Source organism: Battus philenor, unplaced genomic scaffold (genome assembly GCF_028537555.1).
Source record: "Battus philenor isolate CCGP_79_NKW_IND1 unplaced genomic scaffold, ilBatPhil1.0.hap1 SCAF_16, whole genome shotgun sequence".
Taxonomy (NCBI): Eukaryota; Metazoa; Arthropoda; class Insecta; order Lepidoptera; family Papilionidae; genus Battus; species Battus philenor.
The window spans coordinates 32,303-58,003 of NW_027181678.1; the positions used below are offsets into that span (position 1 = coordinate 32,303).

At 54.1% G+C, this 25,701-nt stretch overlaps 2 protein-coding genes across 3 annotated transcripts; one reads left to right on the forward strand and one right to left on the reverse strand.

Moving 5' to 3' along the window:
* Positions 1 to 1,837: 1,837 nt before the first annotated feature.
* LOC137919128 (odorant receptor 67c-like) lies at positions 1,838 to 4,596 on the forward strand. Its single transcript, XM_068762097.1, has 8 exons — positions 1,838 to 1,967; positions 2,034 to 2,238; positions 2,828 to 2,950; positions 3,028 to 3,150; positions 3,431 to 3,530; positions 3,606 to 3,710; positions 3,799 to 3,954; positions 4,546 to 4,596. Exons 1-8 carry the CDS (start codon positions 1,850 to 1,852, stop codon positions 4,594 to 4,596), a joined length of 981 nt encoding a protein of 326 aa, XP_068618198.1. The 5' UTR covers positions 1,838 to 1,849.
* Positions 4,597 to 6,439: 1,843 nt separating this feature from the next.
* FASN1 (Fatty acid synthase 1) lies at positions 6,440 to 23,604 on the reverse strand. 2 transcript variants are annotated; one of them, XM_068762095.1, is made up of 23 exons: positions 23,352 to 23,604; positions 19,141 to 19,322; positions 18,125 to 18,891; positions 17,811 to 18,041; positions 17,263 to 17,589; positions 16,386 to 16,695; positions 15,882 to 16,075; positions 15,374 to 15,602; positions 14,810 to 15,288; positions 12,943 to 13,914; positions 12,245 to 12,862; positions 11,925 to 12,140; positions 11,174 to 11,728; positions 10,900 to 11,087; positions 10,131 to 10,261; positions 9,873 to 9,993; positions 9,602 to 9,801; positions 9,273 to 9,470; positions 8,983 to 9,192; positions 8,541 to 8,890; positions 8,189 to 8,419; positions 7,733 to 7,897; positions 6,440 to 7,506 (listed from the first exon to the last, which is right to left on the reverse strand). In XM_068762095.1, exons 2-23 carry the CDS (start codon positions 19,301 to 19,303, stop codon positions 7,135 to 7,137), a joined length of 7,227 nt encoding a protein of 2,408 aa, XP_068618196.1. In that variant the 5' UTR covers positions 19,304 to 19,322; positions 23,352 to 23,604; the 3' UTR covers positions 6,440 to 7,134. The 2 variants fall into 2 exon arrangements, with proteins under 2 accessions (XP_068618196.1, XP_068618197.1); XM_068762096.1 differs by lacking the exon at positions 23,352 to 23,604 and adding an exon at positions 19,404 to 23,341.
* Positions 23,605 to 25,701: the final 2,097 nt, after the last annotated feature.

Consider the following 25,701-nt stretch of genomic DNA (forward strand, 5'->3'; position numbering starts at 1 on the left):
GCATGTATGATCCCGGCCTGTTCAAGATAGCACTCGAGGATCGACCACTGCTTTCCAAAAGTGCCAGTGAAAAGGCGGCTGAAATCATAAGGAGGCTGACCGAGGCCTGCGATGCAACAATGTCAAGGCGACGCAACAACAACCGAACCCCACCGGTGTACTGGTGGAATGATAACATTGCTGAGCTTAGGAAAATATGTGTTAAGGCACGTAGAACCTCCCAACGGGCTCGGAAAACACCACAATTCGAGCAGCTCTACGACAAATATAAGGAAGCGCGATTAAAATTAAATAAATCCATTAAAGAGAGCAAGAGAAACGCGTGGAAAATATTGTTGGAAGAGGTTGAAAAGAATCCATGGGGCAAGCCGTACCAGGTTGTAGTTAAAGTCGGAGGTCCCAAGCAAAACAGAAGAAAGTTATTGGCGTCGGTGACTACGTCAGTGCTTATGTACGGGGTGCCCATATGGTCTGACGCACTTTTTCAATCGTCCTGGGATAAGTTGACGAAAGGAAAATGGACGCGTTAGCTAATACCATACCTAGAGCCATGGGTGAACCCCGGTTCTCCGGTAGTAGTTCCAACATGATCCCGATCATGGAGAGTTGTAACGCACTCTCGCAAACAAACTAACACACACACCAACACCACAACCAATACCAGCACCACCACCACACAACACAACACACGTCGCGCAGCAACGCAACGCGCACTTCACAACCTATTGTCAGCGGAGCAAATTGTACATATATTTATATATATATATATATATATATATATATATATATATATATATATATATATATATATATAAATATAATACATATACATATACATATATATATATATATATATTAATATATATATATATATAACCTACTATATATTTAACCTACTATCATTGAGTGGAGCATTGTTTGTAGGTGTCGCTTTGGCATCCGTCTTGATTGAGGTTCAGCACTTGTGCGGTAAGGGATCGGTACGCGTGTGGCGTGAGAGAGGCACACACACGGCTGTTCCGCCGCTGTTCTGGGTTTCTTACATAAATAATGCGGTCGCTTCGGCGATGGGCGGAGCGGGGCGGAACGCGCCTGTAACCGGCAATTAAATCGTCCGTAGATTGAGCGGCCTCATTATTGAAGTCAAGCGGAGGCCGATAATAAGCTGTCACTTTGTCGCAGTCGATACGTTGAATCTTTCCGACATCTCTGCCGCGACTACTGCTAGCACTGGTCGAACAGTTTCGAGAGGAATCTACATGACGTACGTATAATGTCTGCGCTTACATGACGGCCGCTGGTCGAACGCTTGTCGCGGTTATTGCGAAGAGTTGCACGACAGCAGCTACACGCGGACACAGGCAGACCAGCAGGGAAGTATGTTAGACGCTCGGACGTGATGCTCGTAATGAGGGTTAGTAACGGTTTGTTTTGATAGCGATTCCGCTTCGTTTTCTGGAAAGTTATAGTCGTGGTGCGGACTACAGCCGTAGCTTTCGTGTTTTGATTGAACCACTAAGGATGGTTCTAATTTAGTTTATATTTGGAGAACTGATAGACAGCGGCCACTATCCGTCCGTCCACGTGACAGGATCGCCAATGTGGTCGTGCGCGGGCACGTGCGCGTGCTGCAGCGCGCCGGCTACTGGCGCGGGCACGGACGCGCGCACGCGGTCTACCGTGCCGCCGTGCTCGCCGCTACCGCCTGCTATCTGCTGCAAGAATGCGTCTACGCCTACCAGGTTCATCTTTATCGCACTATAATGCTTTGACTTTAAACTTATTTAAACTAATCGTGCGTTGGTCACGCATTACACGTGCACGTTCCTCGCGGCAGGAGCGCGGCGACATGGCGAAGCTGTCCCGCGTGATGTTCCTGCTGCTGTGCCACGTGACGTCGCTTGCCAAGCAGATCGTGTTCCACACGGACGCCGACCGCATCGACGCGCTGGTGTCGGGTCTGCACGGTGAGGCGGCTTCTGTGCGCGTTGCGTGCGCGTACGTGAGTAGCAGCTCGGTGTGTGCGTGTGCAGGGGTAGGCGAGGGCACGCGCGGCGGGCGGGGCGCGCGGCTGGCGGCCGGCGCGGCACTGCACGCGCGACGCCTGCGCCGCGGGTACGCCGGCTGCGCGGCGCTGACGTGCGCGCTGTGGGCCGTGTTCCCGGTGCGCGAGCACGCGCGCGCCGTGCCCGTCGACTTTCCGCTATGGACCGGCCTCGACACCACACGCTCACATGTGTCAGTAAAAAATTTAAGACCATCGACTCTTTGTCATATTTACTGATTGACTTTTTATTTCCTTACTTTTAATTTATGTGATTATCTAATTGCTTTTACTTAAGAGCTAATTTATTTTAGTCTAATATTTAAAAGGTAGACAGACATACAGAGGCGTATTTCTTGTTAAAACTGCCATTTCATGTAAATAGAGAAGTATTTTAAAGTTTGTGTCCTTAGCCACGGGCCTGTGCAGAGCAGCCTTGCGCTGCGCTGACCGGTCCACAGTTTCCACTCAAGTGTTGTGAAGCCTCTCGTGGCTGTGCGATTACTTTCTCTTGTCTACGGAAGTCTTCATTCCTGATTCGTTGCCGGGAGAAGGTTTTGTGTATAACGCAGATTGGAAAAAGTTTTGTATATTATTGTATCTTGTAATGCACCATCCACACAGTCTTCAAGCGTATTAGTAGCCATATTCTTAAGAAAGTTGGGACGGTCGGAGGAGACATTGCCTACCGAAATACGTCGCTCGCGGGCAGACAGGGCACCGCGCTGCGCTCTCACTCTGAAGCAGTACGAGCTGGCGAACTGACGCGTGCGCCGCGCGCAGGTTCGCAGCGGTGCTGCTGTACACGTACTGCGTGACCACGCTGGTGGGCATCGCAAACACCACCATGGACGCATTCATCGCGGCCGTGCTGTACCAGTGCAAGACGGAGCTGACGATCCTCAGGTACGCCAAATTCCACCCCATCTTCATGTTATTCAATGTCGTTGCATTTCAGCGCTGAGCGTGCGATTTGTTTTTAGAATAAATTTCGAAGAGCTGTCTGAAAAAGCTGTTGTGCTGAGTAAACAATCTGGCGAGAGTCGAGACGTCGTCGAGATGAAATTGTTCGTACAGTACTGGCAGCACTATCAGAAGATTTGCGCGTAAGTTGAGCTCACAAAGCACAGTCAACAGTCGACAGTCGGCCCCGCAGCCGGTCGCTGCAGTCGACGGCGGCGCTACATACCTACACTCGGCTCCGTGAGGTGAGAGCCGGCCAATGTTCGGTTGCAATACGCATCGTCATCACAAACATTACGACGACAACCGCGGGGCAGTATTTAATCAGATTTAATAAATCAGATATTAATAAGACGAATATTTAGTTAATTTTTGGCGTGTAAGTTTAAATATTGGTTATAAATAAGCGACGTTTGCGTGCAGCACGGCGTGGCTGGTGCAGGACATATTCGGATGGGCGATCCTGGTGCAGTTCGGCATCGGCGGCTGGATCTTGTGCATGGCAGCCTACAAGCTCGTGAGCGTGAGTACGCGCCTCCCCCGCGCCCCCGCGCCGCCGCGGCGCCCGGGGCCGCTGACAGCGCGCGGTATGTTGCAGCTGACAGCGCTGGGCGTGGAGGCGGCATCCATGGCGCTGTTCATCAGCTGCATACTCACAGAGCTGTTCCTGTACTGCTACTACGGCTCCGCACTCACTGAAGAGGTACCTGCGGTGTGTGAGTTGTCCTGACGTGACGATGCGACGACGCGGTGACCTACCACTGTGACGCACCTCGCTGCGCGTTCGGCAGAGCGCGCGGCTGGCGGACGCGGTGTATGCGGTGCGCTGGGCGGGCGCCGGGGCGCGCACGGGGCGGCTGGTGGCGCTGCTGCTGCTGCGCGTGCGACGACCGCTGCGGCCCGCCGCCGGTCGCGTGGTGCCGCTCTCACTCGACACCTTCGTCAAGGTGCGTCAGTCGCCACGCGCACGGTCCGGCCTTGCACTGCAGCGGGTTCAGGAGACGCATCGGAGTGCACACGGCTTGGTTCAGAGCAGGCGTCGCATCGCTTCCGTCTTTATGTTTTGCCGCGGCTGCCGCTGACCGTTTATCTATTTAATTTCTAGTTAGGTTGCATGCTGTCCCTCGGCAGTACATCAATTTTATCTATATCAGCAGCATTACCTGATAAGAGTACCAACAGCACATAAAGCCGTAAGAAAAACAAAAGTAACCGAAGGAGATAGATCTCGCCGTGCTTGCCTTTGCCAATAAAGATATTTTTTGTGCCCAAGTCACAAACGCGGCGTCCGCTGTGCAGTTTTGCGCTCGAGACTAAGCAAATACGAATAAATATTTTTTTTTCAATGAGTGATTAATTTATAGAATAAAAACGACATTTTCTAAATTTATTGTTTAAGGAGAAGATACAACTTTAACTTATTTTAAAAAAATGGAATAGTTAGTCTCGGCCTGTGTAGTGGAGGCAGCGTCCAGCGGTGGGCCGGGAGCCATTGCAACAAAATTGTACCGTGTTTCAATGTTTTGCCGACTTTTCAGATTCTGAGGTCGTCGTACACGTTTTACGCGGTCCTGCGCCAGACGAAGTAATCTCGCTGCATCGGGTGCTCGTGACAGTCAACATTATTGGTCGTGCTCCCGCAGCTTGTAATAAAGCAGACGAGTAGTGATATGAAGCGTATTTATTTCGTACAAATGAACCTTCGGCGGTTACAATACAATCGTATCAAGCCGACGTGGTCTGTAAGCGAGGGACAAACTAATGCTTTCCTCGCTGTCAGTGCTGACCTAAATGAACAACTCGTCGCGCTCGAGGCGCTTTTCACGTTGACATTTATTGGACCGTAGCTTGACACGCGGGGTCATCTCCGAAAAGAAGCACGCAGGACGATGAAGTTAATTAACACGTTAATTTCTTCAGGAATACATACACAAGAATAAAACTACTAACTTTACATTACACACATATTACACTAATTATTACAAGATAACTATACAATGCTTCGAGGTACCGTGCCCGAGAAAGAGTGCGCTTGCGAGTGGTACTTCAGTCCCTACTTTCCTTTACTTGGGCCTGCGCACTAGTGGGGCAGATGTCGGGGCGTAGGACGCGGGGCGGGGTTCCGCGTATTCAGTCTCGGCGCAGGCCCTCTGGGTGCGGGGCGCGGGGGAAGAGCTTCGCGTATGGCCGCTCTGTGCAATGCCAGCCGTCCGCAACAATTGCAATACAGTAAAAATTAAACACTTGGCGGGACACGGTACATCTTAAGTGGCAAGAAATTAACACATTCTGTTATATTTTCAAATTCACGGACCCTTTCGCACCGTGGACTCAGTTCCGATGAAGCTATAAAAGTCCCCGGGCTAACAGCAACTTCCACCGAAACTAAGCAAGCACGCCGCTCTCGTGTAGCGCCGCCCAGCTCGTTGACTTCACCCCGGCGGCGTGCGATGACCTCCGCCCAGGGGACGTCGGTGTCAACAAGCACTCGGCTCGCAGCTGACCATCGAAGGGCATGGAGCCATTATCATTATTATTGAAAACTGTACACTGTCACCAAGTAATCAAACTTATCATTTGAAGTTTGATCCGGCCGCGCAGCGTACGCTGCTGCCGCGTTTGTATTTATTGCACAACTTCAGGAAAGCTTACACTGAAGCGTCTGAGCGGAAACGTTCAGAGATTCCTGTAGGAATGTAAAAGGTATCTTAAGTCAACACTTCTTTATTGACGTCCCCGTCTTATGTTAATCTCATAGGACCATTGAAGGAATGGAGAGGCTCTTACAGTTATTATTTTGTTATTTCTGTTCTCTGTGGCGCAACAAAACATATAAAGATTACAGGATGTATAGCTCGAGGAGATAATGCTTCCGTGTGCGCCGCGCGTGTGCGCCGGCTGACCGACGTGACTTAACGAAATGCTGCCCCTTCCTGGTCACCACCATCACGAGCCGCGCCGCCGCTAAAATGAATATTGTCGCTTTAAACGCCTTTTTCTGATATCCTCAGTATTATGAGTCAAGTGGAGCCTTTGACCACTATGTACAGAGCATCCGACCAACTTAATGGGCGCTCGATTTAAACAAAAACAACCGAGGTAAAGTTTTCAAACTTCAAGCCAATCAAAAATTCATGAAAGAACTTGAGTTCGTAACACGCCGACGTTTTATCTTCAAAATGGTATTAATTAAAAATCGCGTAGAATTAAATCAGACTTATGTGTGACGCAATCACAAAATTTCAAACGCGTTTTGCCCTTAAAATTAAAATTCAAGCCTCGCACGATTACTTCGACCACGTCTTGATTTTTAAATTTTGCTTTCGTTACTTATTACAATTAAATTTGTAAGTTATTAACAAAGCGCATCGCGCAATGTTGTTATGTTAAACACATCGCGTGCGCCGGACGAGTTTGAATAAAACTAACAAATGAAACACAACCGCAACAGCCATCTGTTTATTAAAAAAAATATTACATATTCGTTACTTATGACTACCGTATCCAAAGTTTGTAACTTGCAAATATACCTGACTAAATATACAATAAATTACGTCACATCCTAACTGCTAACTGTGTCACCACAATAAATACGCAAACAATGTACGCACAAACGCACCTCGCACCTCGTCAGATCACAGAGAACGCCCGCTCGGCCCGCGCCCGACCGACCCACCCCGACACGTGCCAACCCCTTACTAATATATCCCAGGGAAGTGAGGAATGTCGCAGAGGGACCTGTGGCCTCTAGCCACGCCCCCCACGCTCACGGCCGAACAATACCGGCGGTGAGGATTCATTTTATTTTTCGCAAAAACCAAACTCAACTGAACATCCCGTTCATGGCTCGAGCGAAAAAGTAGCAGCACAGCACAGCCGCGGCGCGGAGCCGGTCGTCGAGGCAGCAGGCTCGTACAACCGTACGCAGGAACCAAGAGTACACCGCCGCGCGGAGCCACGAGTGTTCGAATTGAAAGAGAGCGTAGAAGCCGCCGCACTCCCGAATTGCTGACAGCTCGCGCGCGTCTCCCGCACCGGTCGCGGCGGTGGTGGCGGTGATAGTCGCCACTGACCTACCGCGGCCGTCGCCGGCGTCCGCGCCGGCGACGGCGGCGGCGGGCCGCGTGCTAGTGCTGCTGCTGCGGGGCGGCGCACTGCAGCTCGGACAGATGGTCGGCGATGACCCGCGCCGCCTCACCCGTCAGAATGGAGCGGTGCGTGCCGGGCAGCTGGCGCGTGACGAGCGGCCCCGCGCACATCTCGGCCAGCCCGTAGTCTTCGCCCAGGGTGACGTAGTTGTCGCGCGCTGTGAACAGCGTGACGGGCGCGCGCAGGCGCCGCGACGGTCGGTACGCGTCGCCGATGACCAGCTTGCGGTAGAAGGATTCAGCGGCGACGGCCAGCGCCTGAGGCGAGTGCGTCGTCACGTCGCGCAGCATCGTCGTCACGCACTGCACGCGCTCCTCCCAGCTGCCCAGCGCTTCCAGCTCTGTAAACACCTACGCAAAACATTGGAAACATTCGTATGGACAATTTTTCCGGAACATAAGCGCGTGATATACCGCTTCACGTACCGCACATCGCCCAGAATTTTTTGGTCAATATTTAAGATTCTTACGAAAAACGGTTCACGTTAACTCGCGTCGAGGCGTCGAGGTAGAGCGCTGGCGCGTGAATTGGTGCGCGCATGAAATAAAGTCCAGAAAAAATATTAAGGAGAATCACCTTGTTTCCGTCGACTTCCTTGAGGAGCTGCACGAAGAAGGTGAGCGCATCAGCCTCGTCGGCGGCGGCTGAGCGCGCGGCGCGCTTGGCCTTGCCGCGCGCTGTGTGCGTCGCCACGTATGCCGGGGAGCCGTCCACCAGCACCGCGCGCGCCGCGCAGCCGTCCTGTCGGCACCACGCACACGTTACGCACACGATACGCACACGATACGCACACGTTACGCACACGATACGCACACGATACGCACGCTCGCGACTTGCACACGTGTAATCTTTTGCTTTCACACACTCGATACTTGTTTAGTCCACCGCAAGCTCCTCTCTTGGCGCGCCTCGATTAAACACATCTAGCAGGTTTTAATATCTCAAGTAATGAAATACGCAGATTTTTAAAAAACAGCCTTTTTAACAGAAAAAATACGAAAGTGAAAGTATAAGAGTGAGGTAACCGCACACCTGCTCGAGCTGCAGCGCCATCTCGAAGGCGACGCTGGCGCCGAAGGAATAGCCGAGCAGCGTGTAGGGCGGCTCTGGCTGCGCCGCTCGCACTTGCGCCACGTAGAAGGCGGCCAGTGCCGCCATGTCAGCCAGCGGCGCCGCCGCCGTGCACTGCAGGCCCAGCACGCGCGCGCGCACCCCGGCAGCCACGCCCTCCAGGCACTGCACCACGCCTTCGATCGGGTGTACCTGCGCAGCGCTCTAACATCAGTACCTGCTCTCCACATGCACCCCACCCGCATACTATTTTGTGCTCGTTCATATTTTCTTTTGGATTATATACGGGAAGGTAAATCGTTTTCAAACTCACCATAAAGACGGGGTTGCGGTCGGAGTCATCGGGCGCGGCGCTGGGCAGTGTGACGAGCACCTGCTTGGGCATAAGCTCTGCGCGCGCCGAGAATTGCAGCAGGTCGTCGGGCGTGCGATCGGCGCCAGACTCTGGCTGCACGCCCTCCCCCATGCCCTCTTCCGTGATCTCCTCCGCGCCGCCTGACAGCGCGCGCAGCTTTGCGAACGTCAGCGTGCGGATCTCCTGCACGCCCAGCACCACGTCGTAGCCGCGCTCCAGCGTTTGCTTGATCTCCGCGCCCATTAACGAGTCCATGCCCAACTCAGCCAGGTTGGCCGATTCCGATACTTTGCTAGGGTCCTTTATACCTGGAATATAATTATTTTTTTTTTAAATTTAAATAATTTACTACATTTTCAGTCTTTAGTTGAGTTTCATTAGCCTGGTGGCGATGGCTCACCGAGTATGTTCGCGACGGCGCTGAGCAGGTCGTGCTTGGGGGCGGCGGCCACGCGGCGTTTGTCTGCCAGTACCATGGAAGCGGCCACAGCGTGCGGGCGTGCCAGAAGCTCGCCTAGCGCCGCCATGCAGGACGCAATGCGCTGCGGTATCGTGCCGCCCACCTCAGTATCGTCGCCGCCCATCGTCTCTACGATCAGCCCCACCTCGCCTGCGCAGACGGACAGTGGTTAAGTCGTGGGTGCAGCAGGCGCATGTCGCACACCTGGCAAATGAAACACGCGGACATACCGATGGCACCCCATTGCACGGCAAGCCCGGGCAACCCGTCGGCCTGGCGGCGTTCCACAATGCGCTCCATGGCAGAGTTGGCGAGGCCGTAGTTGCTCTGGCCCGGGTTGCCGCGCCCACACGACACCGACGAGAACACCACAAAGTACTCCAGCTCCGGGCACAGCTCCCGCGTCGCCGCGTCTAGCGCCTTCGTTCCTGCAAATACACCGGAGCCCCTCGGAATAATTATATTTATTTGTAACATAACTGCATGAACAATGTAATACATAATTTGTGCTAGTTGCGTGTGAAAAATCCCGAAACGAGGTGTCGCGTTGTATACACACCGTCGATCTTGGGGCGGGCGACCGCGCGGAAGTCGTCGGGCGTCTGGTTCTCGAGGAAGGCGTCGCGCAGCACGGCCGCAAGGTTGAACACGCCACCCACGGGGCCGGCCGCCGCCGCGTCGCGTAGCAGCGCGCGCGCCCCCGCCGCGCTCGTCGCATCCGCCGTGCTGAGGCGCACGCTCACGCCGCGCGCGCGCCACCTGCAACGCACGCACGCTTCAGCACGCGCCCGCGGGCCGCGAGCACGCGCCGCGAGCTACGGCGGCATTACCGTCTGATGCACCACGCCTGGTAGCCGGTGCGCACGCCCGACCGCGAGTTGAACAGCAGCCGCGTGGCGCCGCGCACCACCAGCCAATCCGCCAGCTCCAGCCCGAAGCCGCCAAGCCCGCCTGCGCAAGTAGTAAGGAATTAGTTTTTCTTCATTTTTGAAACTTATTTCTCATCAAGAGTCGATGAAACAGCAATGTAACCGTGGTCCGCTATGAGCCCCGCACGGAAGCGGGTGCGCGGCATGGTGGGCACTTACCGACCAACACGTAGGTCTTGTCGGGGTGGAAGTAGGTGCGCGGCACGGCGGGCACCAGCTTGGGCACGGCGGCGTTCTCCTCGCGCACGCGCAGCACCACCTTGCCGATGTGCTTGCCCGTCGCCATGTACCTGCACGCCAGCCAGTGCGTTAATCAGCGCCCCGTGCAATACCAATAGCGAGCGGGTGCGCCGCTGCTCAGTCGCTCACATTAGCTCATGTTATTACCCACATTGGGTCATTTATGGTGACCACTTGTGTACGTCATATGAAGAATTTAATATAAACTAGAATCAGATTGAACTCCCTTATAAGGTATATTTCAATATAAAACTAAGACGATTATTAGCGCACGATGATTTCAGAGGTCCCCACAATAAACTCCGATGAATTTTTTTTTAATTTTTTTGTAAACGATTTACTAAACCTTTATAGCGTAGTATAGCAAATCGTTTTCAAACTGTATTATAACTAAAAAATCGCTTCACAATACAATAGGAAATAGTCTAATATTTACTAGGAACCTTATAATTATTTTCTTTAATGACACATCATTATGAGTTAGTTGCATACTTTTCGTAAAGGAAATCTGCTTGCGTAGCGCCCACGTGCAGTGCAGTCTGAACCCTAGCCGATTTATACATACGTATATCGAATATGTGCTGTTATAATATTTTTTAACTATTTTTTTTTCTACGAGTGCCTTTCTTCTTCTTTCTCGTTTCTCTTTATTAATGTTACGATAGAGATGAATGCTGAAGGAGCTGACCTGAAGGCTTGCTCCAGCTGCTGGTCGGAGAACACGGTGCTGGGCAGCGGGCGCACGGCGCCGGCCGCGATGCCCTCCGACACACAGCGCACGACTGCGGCGCGCTCGGGGCAGTCGCCGCTCGCGTCGAAGAGCGCGTCCAGCAGGATTCCGTGGAACGTCGTGTTCTTGAGAAACACTGCCATGCCCTGAAGACGACAGTACTGACTTTAAACGACATGCCCCTCCCGCGTGTCAAGCTACACTCGCAGATTCGTAGTAAGGAGTTGCTCACGAGCGCGGTGTTGTTAGAGAGATCCAGCTTGCCGATCTCGAGGAAGCGGCCGCCGTTGGCCAGGCAGCGCACGGAGGCGTGCAGCTTGTCGGCCGCCAGCGAGTTGAGCACGAGGTCCACTCCGCGACCGCGCGTGCGCCGCAGCACCAGCTGCTCGAAGCTGGTGTCGCGCGAATTGCCGATGTTTTCGGCAGGCAGCTCGGGGAAGCGCGCTCGAAGGAAGGTGCGCTTGTCGGGCGTGCCCACTGTCGTAAACACGGTGCAGCCAGCGTGCAGCGCGATGGCGATGGCAGCTTGCCCCACGCCGCCCGTGCCCGCGTGCACCAGCACACTTTCACCGCGTCGCATGCGCCCGCGCACGCTCAGCGCGTAGTAGGCGGTCGCGTACGCCACCGGAACCGTCGAAGCCTCCTCCAGCGTCCACGCGGCCGGCACCTCCCACAGGAAGCCCTCGTCGGCCAGCACCGTGGTGGCCAGCCCGCGAGCCGCCACCATGCCCATCACACGCTTTCCCTCCGCCGAGCGACCACTGAACTCTAGTCCCAAGATGCACTCCTGTTGACATGCACGGTAAAAAAGAAAAATTTAAATAATCACTGTTCGACTGGGATAGATATTTCAAAGCAAATGTTTTTCTTAACCCTAAGTTCTATTGTTCGCACACTTATGTGCCGACTAATTTCAATAATTTAAGAAAGGTTACGACAACGCCATCTTTCTGAAAAATCAGAACGAAAATAAAGGTTCGCACCTGGCCTGCGAGATCGCCGGGCAGCGCGTCGGGAGGCAGCTTGCCGGTAGCCAGCATCACGTCGCGGAAATTGAGCGGCGCGAAGTGCACGGCGCACAGGCTGCGACCGGCGCCGCCCAGCGCGCTCCCCGCCGCACAGAAGCGCAGCGGACTCTCCACCCAGCGCAGCGAAGACAGGTCGCCGCGCACCAGGGTGTTCACGTACGCGTGCTCTACCTGCAGCGCGACGCGAGATTTGCTCTCAATGCGTCCTGCTTTGTCCGTGCGAGTGTACTCCACGGACAGTAGGAAAACATCGATTAAACAATTAAATAGACCACCTGCAGCTGGAGGTCCGAGGAGTCAGGCAGCGTCAGGTGCCTGTAACAGCCCCACACGCCGGCGCGCAGCACGTTCACCGCAAGGTCTTTTTGCACCTGAGCGGCGTAGAGCGGTGCGTCGGGTGCGAACGGCTCCGCGGCATCGGGCAGGTAGAAGACGCGCAGGGCGCGGCCACCGGGCTCGGCGCGCAGGCACGTGCCTAGCCCCAGCACGCCGCTAGTCGACGCGCGCGACCACGCGTACACGCGGATGTCCTCGCTCTCCGCGCGCTTCAACGCCTCGCGCAGCGTCTCCACCCAATCGTAGGAGGAGTTCTCGCCTACCTCCACGAGCACACGCGCGGCGGGGGGTGCGCGAGCTGCGCGCAGCACTAGGTATTCGCAGCTGGCGGCGCGCTGTCGGGCCACGAGAGCGAGCCCGGCGCCCTCGATAGCGTCACGTGCGCTTCTCTGCTCCAGTACGTCATGCGGCTCCTCCAGCAGCAGCATGCCCGCGGGGGCCAGCGCGCCCATCAGCTGGCGCAGCAGCGACGCTCCGTGCCGTCCTACGGCGTCCGCCGCCAGCACCACGTGACACTCGGTATCCGGCGGCGCGCTGCGCGGGTCCTTACTGGTGACCTGCACAGTGGCAAGACAATTCCCATTGAATATTTAATGGAATCTGGTGTTATTATGCGGAAGTTCAGTCCAGTACTCACTTTAACGGCCAGCTTATTCATAGCGGCTTCGTAGACAGCGGCGCCCGTGGCGGCAGCCAGGCTGGCCTCGGCGCGGAGCTGCGGCTCCGCGTCTACCAGCTGAAGCACGGCGGGCAGCAGCAGCGCCTCGGGTGCGCGCCCCAGCGCCGCCTCGCACACGCGCAGGCGCAACACGCCGGCGTTCTCGCAAATCGTTTGCAAGCACACCGCCAGCGCCTCGCGTTTCGAGCGCGCCGTGTCTCCAGACTCCGTGCCGGCCTTGTCGTACGGAACGAACGTGTACTTTTCGAGCTTGGGGGGCGGTTGCGGATTGGCCCGTCGCGGCGCCAGGCTAGTTTTGATCCCGCGGAACTCTACGCCACCGGCCACCACGACGTTGATGTCGCGCAGCATGCGCACCGGCAGCGCAGCGTCGGCACCCGCAGCCGCCGCCGCAACCGCCGCCAAGTGCGCCGCGGGGTCGATGAGCGCGCGCTGCAGCCGCGTGGGCAAGTACAGCTCGCGGGTGTCCACACCAATGATGCCAAATTGCAACATAGTGTCCATGAATGAGATCCAGTTGCCGTCCCAAGCGAGCGTGCCGGCGGTGCCGCGGGAGTCGGAGGTGCGAATCCCGCGGAAGACACCGGAGTAGTTGTACCCGCGCAGGCGCAGCTCCTTGTACACGTCGTCGGTGAGCAGCGGCAGGTCGGTGGTGTCGGTGGTGTCGGTGCTGTCGACGCTGTCGGCGGGCGGCAGCGTCAGGCGCTCGGCGGCAGGTGAGTCAGCGAGGCGCGCGCTGCCCGTCACCACGACGGCGCCGCCCTCGCTCACTTCGAACTCGCCGGTGCCGTCTAACACGTTGATAAGGAAACGCACGGGCGCCTCGCGCGACACTATAGTGGCCCGCCGGAACTGAACGTCCTCGAGGATTATTGGAGTCTCTTCCAATTTGCGATTATGTATTTTGGCCATGGTTCTCCACACGAGCATCTGAATGGGACAAATTTAAATCAGTGAAAGTCAACAATAACAAATTAATACAAAATTGCATTTGAAAATAGCACTCCACAAGCTCCACGACATGACGATGCGGTCGTGTCGTGAGCACATTTGCTCATCACATGAAATTTATTTATGTGGAAGGCTTCAGGTAATTACACAAAGAAACGATGTAATTGAACAAAGGGCCGATTTGGAACCTGCATATACTGATAATGCAACTACCCCAACTGATTCTATTAAATTGCGCCTCTGCGGTGGACCGGTCGACCCTTAAATACCGTCACAAATGTAACAAATACTTATAAAAATAAAACTAAGACCTTCTCCAATCATTTTTTGAGAACAGCTGCGGCGGCACATCGGTCGCTGCGCGCGCCGTATTCATCTTTGTTTCGGTCCCTGCCTGTCTTAAGGGTGACTCGGACTCTTCATTTTCATGAGGTCTGGATACACACTTCAGCCTCTAAGCTCGCCACACTTCATTATCGAAATGTTAAGGTCAGGACGGAAAAAGAGACAACTTTCGTCTCTGATGAAGTCAAAAATTTTACGTTGAAGCCGAGCTTGGGCACTTTTAGTCTAGTGTGCCTGTGTATAGCTGCACTGGAATGCCTACAGCTGCTCTCGAGAGAGGGGCGAAACATGTGTTTCAGAATAACTTCTGAAACCGTGTGTTAATAGGCTTTCGCATTAATTTTGGGCGAGAAAGGTTTTTCACATAAATGTAACTCAGTGTCCCATAGTACCACCGCGCTGAAGAAGAAATTCAAATTTATTTTGAAGTTATGTTTTGTCTGTGTCAGTGACAGTATTTAAGGAGCGATTGTGTACACAGGAGAGCACAGAATACTGTTAAGGGAAGTGGCGGCGCAGGGAGACCCACCAGGTAGCCCGTGGCGGGGAACAGCACGCGTCCGTCGATGTTGTGCCCGGTGACAAAGTCGTCCTCGGCGCGCGAGAGGTCGCACTCAATAATATTCTCGCCAGTGCGCGAGGCGGCGCCGAAGTTGGCAACGCTCCACTCGGTGGAGTGGTCCCACAGCACGTGCGAAGCGATGCGCGGTGTGCCGCGCGGGGCGGGCCAGCTGACAGGTGGGTAGAGAGCGCCAACGCGCGGCTGTGCGCCTGCGCAGTAGGCGCGTCCGGCCGCCGCCAGCAGGTGCAGCGCGGCGTCCGGGGCGTCACGTCGCAGTAGCGGAACGTGAGCGGCTTGCGGAAGCGCGCGTCGCAGCACAGCCTGCAGCAGCGCGTGCGGCGCCACTTCCAGCAGCAGTGCGCGCGCCGGCACCTCGCGCAGCGCCTCGGCGAACCGCACCGGCGACAGCAGGTTGTTCACGTGGTACGCCGCGTCGCTCAGTTGAGCTGTCGGTCACAAAAGCATTCGGCTGTTCAGCGAGTCAGGCGCGGGCCTTTAACAGATATCGGTTGAAGAAAAACGTTATATTACCGATGTCGGAGTTCCACTGGTCCTTTGGCAGCGAGGAGGAGATCCAGCGCGACGAGCGCGGCTTGGGGTCGACGATGACGCGCTCGAGGCTGCGGCGCAGCAGCGGCGCCGCGCTCGCGATGTACTTGCTGTGGAACGCGACGCCCGAGCTGTTGACGCGGCGCGCGAACACGCCGTCAGCCGACAGCTCGGCCACGAACCTCTCCACGGATTCCACCGGCCCGGACACCTGTACACACACGCGCGCGGATCCACTTTACATACGGTGTTACATGGGAAAGCATTAAATTTTATTGAACATTAATTTCTTTCTCTGTACCAATTCGCTATCCAGAGTATGGTAAGGTAAAAAAACAGCGAACTAATCTACAAAACAAAAATGTATTTAAAATATAATGAGAGTGTTGTGGGCAAAAGGACTGATGAGATGTAACATGCATCGTTACATCTCTAAAATTTTCGGGCGCTCCACGCGTGCGAGCGTGCCAGGGAGCGTGCCGCGTCGTACCGTGACGCTGTCGGAGGCGTTGTGGCAGGCGGGCACGAGGTCGGGCGGGCAACGTGCTGTCGCCTCCTCCCAGCTGAGACCCACGGCGGCCATTGCGCCGGGCGGTAGCTTGGCGTCCACGATGCTGCGCCCGCGCCAGTACGCCGCCAGTACCGCCTGCTCCGCGCTCAGCGTGTCGTCCGCGTAGGCGCAACCTGCGACACAAGCGCCCCTTTTCAACTCGGCCAAATGAAAATGCAAGTGTTTATATGACTACAGTGGCACAGGCTACCGTCGCAGACGCTATGCGAGCAGCAATCCGTGCGACATGATGCGACATGATACGACATGATACGACCGTCGTCGCGTTACAGTGAGTACTAATGCGACGCTTTTCAAAAGCCCGAGATTTGTTGCGTTATATATTCCGTCCCAGACTCGCCGCAGACTATCGCTTTTGCTTAGTTCACTTTGAGTGGAGCGCATTTTTTACAAAGCACTGGAGAGCTATGAAAGGCTGCGAACCTATCTCTCCGACGGAGTGGCCGATGATGCCATCGGGGCGGAGACCGAGGTCGCGGAGCACGTCCACCAGCGCCACCTGGACGGCCGCGATGGACACGAAGGAGGTGACAACGTCATCGAAGGCAGTGTCTGGGGCCTCGGTGAGCACGTGCTGCAGGTCGAGCCCGTGCGTACGCAGGGCGGCGCCGCAGCGCGCCACGCTGCGGGCGAACGCCGGCAGCCGCATCAGCGCGCGCGCCATGCCCGCCCACTGCGAGCCCATGCCCGAGAATACAAACCACAGCGGGCGCGGTTCGCCGCTCTCCACCTCCTGCGCAAGTACAAATACCCTTTACTAGTCGCAAGATCGGACACCCTCCCTTAGTTGTAACAGTAAAAGAGAATTGTATGAAAGCAAGAGAGAATGGCAAAAGCGTTAGTGTCTTCCCGGACGCCGTCGCGGCCTACCGCGCGCTCCGTAGCATGGAGGTGGACGCGGTCTTGGTCAAGCTCGTTACGGGGCACGGGGGGTTCTCTGAGTACCTTCACAGGTTCAAGCTCAAGGAGGACCCCTCGTGCTTCTGAGAACCGGGCGTGTACCAGACCGCGATCCACCTGGTAGCAGAATGCCCCGCATTTGGAGGCGGAAAAAAAGACAATGTGAAGCATGGAAGATGAGAAAGAAAATAAAAAAAATAATGTGAAAAAATTATTAAGGAAATGAAAAACTCTGTTCCAAAATAAATAGGGGTGGAACGAGAGGTACCCAATAGGGGCCAAAAAAAATACCGTTTACATCTTGAACACTACGCGGGGCAGGCCGCTCGTCCGGTCATAAAGGAGAACCAAGAAACCTATTTGGTTGTACAAGAGAAACGACCAGATGGGAGGCACGCACCTGGACCTCCTCGGCGAGCTGCGGCTGGTCGGCGACGAGGCGGTACCCGCGAAAGGCGTGTCCGGGGATGTTGTGCGCGTGCACGGCGTCGAGCAGCGCGTGCAGATGCGCGTTGTGCGGGTGGTCGGCGGCCAGGCGCAGCAGGCGGCGCGCGGCTTGCTCTGTGCGGCCCGACGCCAGCACCAGGCGCGGCAGGCCGGCCCGCGTGCCCGCCGCGGCCCGTGCGCCTCCCCGCGACTCCAGGATCACGTGCGCGTTGGCGCCGCCGAACCCGAACGAATTGATGGCCACTAGCCCACCATCCCACGGCGTGTTTTTGTCCACCACCTGCACCGCGCGCACCATAACCCGTTAAAACAAAAACAACAAAATATTTTATACAAATACAAATGTATACCTGCAAAATGTTACGTTGTTTTTTTTTTAAGTTTTATTTACTGGGTTTCTTTAACACAGTCAGAGCCTTTATATATTTACAATTTCTAGACGGTAGGGGGAAATCCTGCATAGGACTCGTGGTTGTTGTTGGCAAGGTTTAACAAATTAACCTTTATCCTTCCGTCGCTGAGTGCGGGAATCTCCGGGTTTGGCGTTTTGTAGTGAAGGTTTGCCGGAATGACACCTTCCTCCATCGCCACTAACACCTTGGCGATGGAGCAGAGACCGGAGGCTGGTTCCGAGTGACCCATGTTCGACTTGACCGATCCCAGCAGCAGAGGCGTCTTGCGGTCTTTGCAGAAGAAGTCCGCGATGGCGTTCACCTCCTGCGGGTCGCCCACCTAAAATGAGAAACGACCGTCAACATCAGGGCGCGTAGTGAGACGAGACACAGAAAACAGAAGACCGGGGCGCCTGTACCCACCTTGGTGCCGGTGCCGTGCGCCTCCACATAGGCCACGTCCTGCGGTCGCAGCTGCGCCTCAGCGAAGGTCTCTTCGGCCAGGCGGCGTTGCACGTCACCCGAGGGGAAGGTGATGCCCTGGGGCTTAGCGCCATCCGTGTTAAGGCGCGCGGCGCGCACGCTGGCGTAGAGGCGGCGCGCGGCCTTGCGCCGCTGCAGCAGCACCACCACGGCCGCCTCGGAGCGCACGTAGCCGCGCCCACTCGCGTCGAAGGCGGCGCAGCGGCCCTCGGGCGACAGCATGCTCAACCGATGGAAATTGAGCGAGGTCGCAGGCTTGAGGCACAGGTTGGTGCCGGCCACCACGGCGGCGTCGCACTGGCCCGACCGGATGGACGCCACGGCTTGCGCCAGCGCGAACATGGAACTGGAGCAGGCCGTATCCACCGCGTAAGACGGGCCCTTCAGATCGAAGGTGTAGGAGATGCGGTTGGGGAACATGGCGCGGCAACAGCCGGTGAGCGCATAACCGTTCACTTTGTCGGGGTCGGACGTCCACATCTCCTCCGACTCGGAATTGGAGACGCCGACGTAGACGCCAGTGCGCGAGCCGCGCAATTCGCCGGGGTTCAGGCCGGCATCTACGATGGCTTCGTGCGTAAGCTCTAGCAGCAGCCGCAGCTGCGGGTCCATCAAGTGCGCCTGCTTCGCGTGAACGCCGAAGAACGTGGCATCGAAGTGCCTCAGCTCCTTTAGTTTACCGTTGCGCTCCGGGAGTCCATGCAGCCCTAGAAAACAAAGTCGGTCACGCGCCGCCCGTGCGTGCGCGCTGTCACGGCAGCGTTTTACGAGTATCGTGCCGCGGCAATATCACTCACGCCGCACTTATCGAAAACTCGTCATTTTATAACAAAAATGTATTACAAACAAAAGCCATTATCTCAACAGGAAGATCATAGAAAGGGGTGCAAACTATCACTAGAGCTGGACGAGCCAAGCTAACGGCCAACGGTCCAACCGGAAATCGGCAAACTAACCTGGCGTCCAGCGGCGGTCGTCTGCCGTGATGAGGTCGACACCGTCGAAAAGCTGCTGCACGAACTCTTCCAGGTTGTTTGATTCGGGCAGTCGCGCCGACAGACCCGTAAGCACCACGTCGTCGGGCGCCGCGTGCGCGCCGTTGAGAACAGCTCCAGGCATGCTGCAGTTCGCCCTCTACCTGTGGACAGTGGCGAGCGATCAGCGACCAGCGGTCGGCAGCGGGCACTCTGCGGCGCGTGCAATGCCATCGCCCTCTCACCTTTCCGTTACTTCTTAGGTCACGCAAACGGTCGCGCGTAATATCGGAGAGAGTGCGCGTACACGGTGCGTGTGTGCGTGCGTGTGCGTGCGTGTGCGTGCGTGCGTGCGAGCGTGCGTGCAGGCGGGCATGCGCGTACGGATTGCGGCGCGAGCGGGCGGCGAGTGCGGCCGCGAGGGCGACGTTCGTCTTTAAAAGAGCGCGATAGCGGGGTCCCGACCCGGCGGAGTTTCCACGACGGCCGCGCTCGGCTTATCGCTACGCAAGGACGAACAAGGTCGCGGCAGCTTTTCCTCGTCGCGGGCCGCGCCGCCCGCTTCGCCCTCCGCGATATCGCCGCCCGACCCCGCGACCCTGCGACCCGCGTCCCGCATCCCGCTCATTACCGACACACGTAATCATAACACGCGCGAGTGCAAATCACGCAGCGGCGGCCGGAAGCGGGCCCGCGGCACAAAGCGGCTCCGTGCGACGACCGACGGCGCTTCGTTTTATTATTCGACAATGGCCCAATCAGCTCAACTGCCCGCGCCCACTTATGTCTCCGCAAGCTGAAAGCGGAGCGTGCGGGAGACCGGAGCCGCCTGCAATCGCGCGCAGTGCGGCGACCCCGCCAACTTCCGGCGCACGCCACAACTTTTTGATTTCACAGTCATCGCGCGCGGGATATTCCGCCGCAGCGGCCGAGGATTTCAAACCGGGTGCACCAACCGTGCCCCCTCTGGCACGCGTCATTTGTGGAACGTTTTCGTGCATGAGGCGGGTGCACATGTCGCTGCTCGCGACGGCGTACCCGCGCTGTGTCGTCATCACTGCTCGCGACACAACGAGCCCCTATCACGGCGACCGAGGTCCTTGTCACAGACGTTCGAGCAGCGCATCGCTGTGTGAAGCCACCGCCGCCGTGGGCGGGCACCAGTCTAACAGCCCTGGCCCCGCTCGACGTCGGTGCCGTCGGTGTGCATGCCTGCGGGTGCACATTCTGCATGCTGGTCCTCACAGAGATTCACCGCACTTTTGTAATCACAGTGGGGAGAGAGTGCTGCCGTCAACATCGGCCGCGTTGCGGTGTGTGGGTGTCAATGCATTTGGCGACTTGTTGGCGGGGCAGTTCACCAGCACTACATGTAATTGTGTCCAGTGCAGCGCTCCCGGTGCATGCGTCGTATCCAATGTTTACAAAACGCAAACTAGGGCTACTTTTTACTCGAGTTAACGTGGTCCCTCAATGACGGCGTGTGTCCGGGAGAGAAGATTATGCTCTTCCTATCAAAATCAATTTTATAGTAGCTTTATTATCTAAAATCATTACAACCATCTATTTTCGCCAGTTTAAGTTTACGTTAGTTGCCAGTAGGACACCACGCGCTACCTTTGTTTAATTTGCTTTGGTGATTGTGTAACAAAAAATCTTTTAAAATTAGGACAAACAAATGAGGACGTGTCTTGGTCGTTCAAGATCACCGCGGACGCATAGCAGGCTCCGGTTTCACGCGAGCGCCCGTCCGCCGCACCTTCCTCTTGATATTTATCAAAGTTAAAAAGGACTGCTTAAATCTCTCCAACTATTACGAGTTGTATCATTTTGTGGTCATCTTACAAAACATAGTCTTAGTTTTAACTAAAAATATGTATATGTTGTAACGTTGCAAGTTAACGTCCCATAAATCTTAGATAAAATTTTAACCAAAAAATATAAACACGAGAAACATCTCACAAATCGCAATACAGCAATAAATTGTTCAACCCCTGGGCGGGGAACGGTACATCTCTAGTGGCGTGGAGTCGTGGAAGCGTGCTATTGGTTCAGCGGATCTTTGTTTTTATAACAAACATTCCAATGCGCCCGCGCATCAGCCTCAGCAGTTTACATCATTGCTCGGGAGAAGGACCCTGGCCCCGGTCGCGTTCACCAGCTACGTGTCGTCTCACGCGCCGGGGCCAATTAGAATTTACGTTATAAATTCACGTCTTGGTCCTATCCATTCTCTGGGCATCATTTAATTCACGCCACAACCTTTACATCGCTTCGCACCCCAAAGGGGTAAGTGTTGAACAAATATTATAAAGACATCATTATTAAGTAGCGTTCATCTATAAGTTAGAGCTCAACATTTTGTCTGTGTCCATAGTTCCATCATTATGTATCCGTTATTACTTTTCAATTTGTTTATTTGCTTATCTCTCCTATTCTTGTTTTACATGCTTTACATTCTGTAACTCCGTTCTGACAGCAAACAATCACATTCACTGCTTTCGGCTTCTTCCCTTCCTTCGTCGCAAGCCATCTCCGGGTTTACTGTCAGCGGAGCAAATTGAACATGTATTTATATATGTATATCATAACTGTGACATTTATTCACAGGTGCGAGTTTTATACTAAAACTAACCTACAATCCTTGAGGTCGAATTTATATCACCTTGCACCGGAAGCAAAACATCCTGTGAACTACCGGCGCTCCCTTCTCTCTACTTGCTGCCGCCTGACCAGTGCTGGGAAATCGTGCGGCTGGCTACCACCATCACCAGGGGAGTACCCAGCTGTAATGTAAAATCAGACCAGGTATTCTGCCCACTACCCATTTCAATTAAATATATTTTTTTTTATTCTTCCTACCAACAACAGCCCTCTGATACGGCACACTGGCGCCACTGGCCACTGGCACATTGATGACCGGCGTAAACAGGTGGTCTCGTCTTGGCGACCTTTGGACGCCAACAGCATCGCGAATTCCCGTCGAGCTCAGATTTCTCAGTTCACGAAACAATGTGTTTCTGCCTAATCATGTTTTAAGAAAAAAAGGAACGATCTCCTTTCTTATATAGATAGAGTGGTAATACAATGTGGCGAATAACTCTCAAGAATAATCGGCTCGCGGTGCATCAGCCTCATGGGCTGCGATCGGTGGGTCGAACAGAACCAGCCTCCAGCGGCAAAGGGCGCAGAGCGAGCGCGATGTCCGAGCATGGCAGTCGCGGCACAGGACCCAGCGACCGCGGACGCCAGGCCCAGGGTCTCGAAGAGTCTGCTTCGAAGGCGGGCATGTATGCTACTATACAAAAAAATATGCTAGCATACTCGCCCGCGCCTGCATGTACTACCAACGTAAAAAAAGATAATTATGTAAATAATAAGTTTTGTTTACGTGCTCAGCGACCGCAACACGATCTCAACAAACACTCGCGCGTGTCCCGGCCAATACAATGCTTACTGATAAATTGCCGCGACCCCACGCCGACGCTGCTGCGACGACGCACCGACGTCGCAACGACGACGCACCGACGACGCACTGACGGCGCACCGACGACGCATGAATGTCGTGTAGTTACGACAGTTGATCGCTACTTCGGTTTCGGAACGAAAACCCGACGCTTTCATTTGTCAGTTTTAAATAAACTTCAGGAAGATAAAAAATTTTACCTCTCGTGTGAAAACCTACATTCACATTATTCAAAGCATTTTCACAATAGGACTATTCACAAAAGACCGCGTTTCCCGTGATGGCCGCCCGCCCTGCTGTTTCTGACAGCGCGCCTCACACCCTCGCAATAATTAAAGTTTATTTTTTCTTAATTCTTAAAAACCAGTTACATCTGATGTTAGTTTAATTTATAAAGTAATAAACATACATTTAATCTGAATAACAAAAACTTCACTTGAATCATATTTCATTGTCTTGTTTTGTTTCGGATACGTACCGTAATTTTACTTAAAACTTGCGACCGTAACTCAACACTTTAATAAATAAATAAAAAATCTCAATCGTAAGCCGGACGCCGCGTAGGCTACCCTGCAGCGCTGCGACCATCGTCTGACTCATCGTGATTTCTATCCATTATTTTATTTTATTGCGGTAAAAAAGACAACGCCGCTCCCCACACATGCTTTAGAGGTTTGCAGTGTAAGCCAGTGACCCGCAATAGAACGTAAACACCCTGCGTACTCACTTTAGCAAATATAAAAAAACAAATAATCCGCAAACGCAGCCCGCGTCAGCGGCGCCTTTCCTGCGCTGCCCGTATCCTGGAGAATGGCGCGGGTTTCCTGGCAGTCTCCCGTGCACAACACAACGCGCCGCGAATGCGAAACCACCAACGCGAACTGCGACGTAATGACGCGCGAACAAGTATCGACCGGCGCTCGATGTTCCTTGCGAGAGCACAACTCCGGCGCGTCAGCGTGGCGGCGAGCTGTCGTGAGACTGGCGCGGTCGCGAGATGACGACCGCCGTGCGAATAATCGAAGGGAGCGCGGCGCGGTGCGGGGCGCGCGCGGGGAGGGCGCGGGTGGCGCGCGGGGCGGCGGCGCGGCGCGTTGCCATGGTACGAGATCAGGCCACGTGCGGAGCGAGCCAATGGCGGGCGCGCGGACACGCCGCGGCGTCGTGCCGGCGTCGTGCCGCGCGAGCCGCACTCCCCGTGCCGCGCCGCGCCGCCCCGCGCCGTCACGCGAGGAGGTCGTCACGGCGGCGGGTACTAATTCGGTACGAGCAAAAAGACATATTTAATTAGAACATACATAATAAACTTTAATAGAAGAATATTTTGAAACGAGATTTGTAAAAACGAAATAATGCGAGCCCTGGCGAGTCGCCGGCGCTTCAAACGGGTTTAGAATTCGCAAGCGCACCGGCACACCGCCGACGGCAGCCCGCGCTATCTTTATTTCCTATTTATTTACGAATTTGTTTTAGAATATTATGTAATTCAAAAATGATTTATTTAATATACGACCGACTGATTTCTTGTTTTCGTCGAGCGAAGTCCACCACATATTCGGATAAAACGTCTCAGACCTGAGAAGAGCAAGCGGAGGAGAGTAAGGAGACTGTGTATTTTTTTAATTAATTTAAAATACCCGGAGGTGATCACATCGTTTCCAAGGTTTGCAGCTTATTGTGAAGTCATTTACGGGGTAACCACGCCTGCTTTCATTGACTTTTTTTTTAATCTTGCTATGGAAGATATCTGTACACTTTCTAGATTCCTTTCGAGTTACTGTTTAGTTTAAGTAACAAATATTTTTTAGCTTGCCATAAAGTGTAATACTGTAAAAGCAAATTAAATAAACTAAGCGAACTGTTAGAACGTCCGCGAATGTTCTTCGTTAGTTTACTGCGAGCGCTGCGCGGTCGCCAGCCCGTCGATATGTCTGATCGTTAAAAAAGTCGCGCTCGGCTCGGGGACCGCGTTCGTTTTCATTCTCTTGTATATGTAGGCACAGAGGGAGATTCGCGACAAGCGTCGAGCTGCTGCTATATTCGCTGCGAAGTAGACGCGGGTCGGTCGCGGATCGGTCGCGGGTCGGTTGCGGGTCGGTCGCGGGTCGTCGCGGGTCGGGCTTCGATAGAGCGTGCAGGTCACAATATGGGTTGTCACAATAAATAATTACGTTAATTATTAATACTTTTAATGTAACTCTCGTTCTCACACAGGTTGTTTACTATACGCCCGTGTCCTGAAAGTCCTGCGAAATTTCCCTGAATATCTGTTACGTTTCTTACTTTTATAGTTCCAATGTTAGCTTTTCTATAAATTTTAATCTGGCTTTTGGCGGCGGTATTACATTAGGTCCGGTGCTAGTTTTGTAATGCCTTGTATTGTCGGTTCATCCACATATTTCACTTCTCGCAGTGTTGGCTTACTGTATGAACATCTGCAGCATAATATTTTTTATCCAGAGTATAAAATTTATGTAATTTCTGCCTTCCCGATTGGGAGACACGTCCGTGTCCATTTTAGTTACAGGACTTGTTAAAGAAGTTGGTCTTTATCGAGTGTTCCTTGATTTCGTTTTTGTCAGAGAGTGCTTTCTTTGCTGCGAGTAGCTTGCTCGTGCTAGGTTTGCTAGTCGCTTCTGCTCTTGTTTCTTTTTTCGGAATTAGGTAAGACCAAGTGATTTTGAAATTGCTATTTCCCCCGACCACTAAAGTCTTCCATTAACGCTAGAAAAAACCAACGTGTTGTTATTCTTTTCTAACGTTTTGCCGAGTTGTCCGTAGAATAAACTTTTAAATATTCTGCTGCCGTTTCTGTAAGGCCTTTATTTTGCTCCTCCAGGTATGATGAATGTTATTAGCAATGATCTATCTATTTAATGGATTCAGGCGTTACATTGCGGAAGTCCATCCTAAATAAGAAAGGACCAATATCTAGCCACCTCCGCACATGCAGTGGTTGTCGTGCATGAAAGTGCACCGCCCGCCAGCCCGCTCGTAAATGCGCATGCGACAGACAATGCCAACTACACAACCGCCACCGTAAATTCACTCACGTTCATGCACGACAACCACTGCAT

Coding starts and splice junctions, on each gene's coding strand:
- FASN1 (XM_068762095.1), bottom strand. CDS start 19,303: ATGCCTGGAGCTGTTCTCAACGGCGCGCACGCGGCGCCCGACGACGTG. Junction 9,471..9,601: donor CGCCCGCCCCAAGATCGACG/GTGTGTATACAA, acceptor GTGTATTTGCAG/GAACGAAGGCGCTAGACGCG. Junction 7,898..8,188: donor TGGCGCTGCAGCTCGAGCAG/GTGTGCGGTTAC, acceptor TGGTGCCGACAG/GACGGCTGCGCGGCGCGCGC.
- LOC137919128 (XM_068762097.1), top strand. CDS start 1,850: ATGGCGAAGCTGTCCCGCGTGATGTTCCTGCTGCTGTGCCACGTGACG. Junction 1,968..2,033: donor GCTGGTGTCGGGTCTGCACG/GTGAGGCGGCTT, acceptor GTGCGTGTGCAG/GGGTAGGCGAGGGCACGCGC. Junction 3,711..3,798: donor GCTCCGCACTCACTGAAGAG/GTACCTGCGGTG, acceptor CGCGTTCGGCAG/AGCGCGCGGCTGGCGGACGC.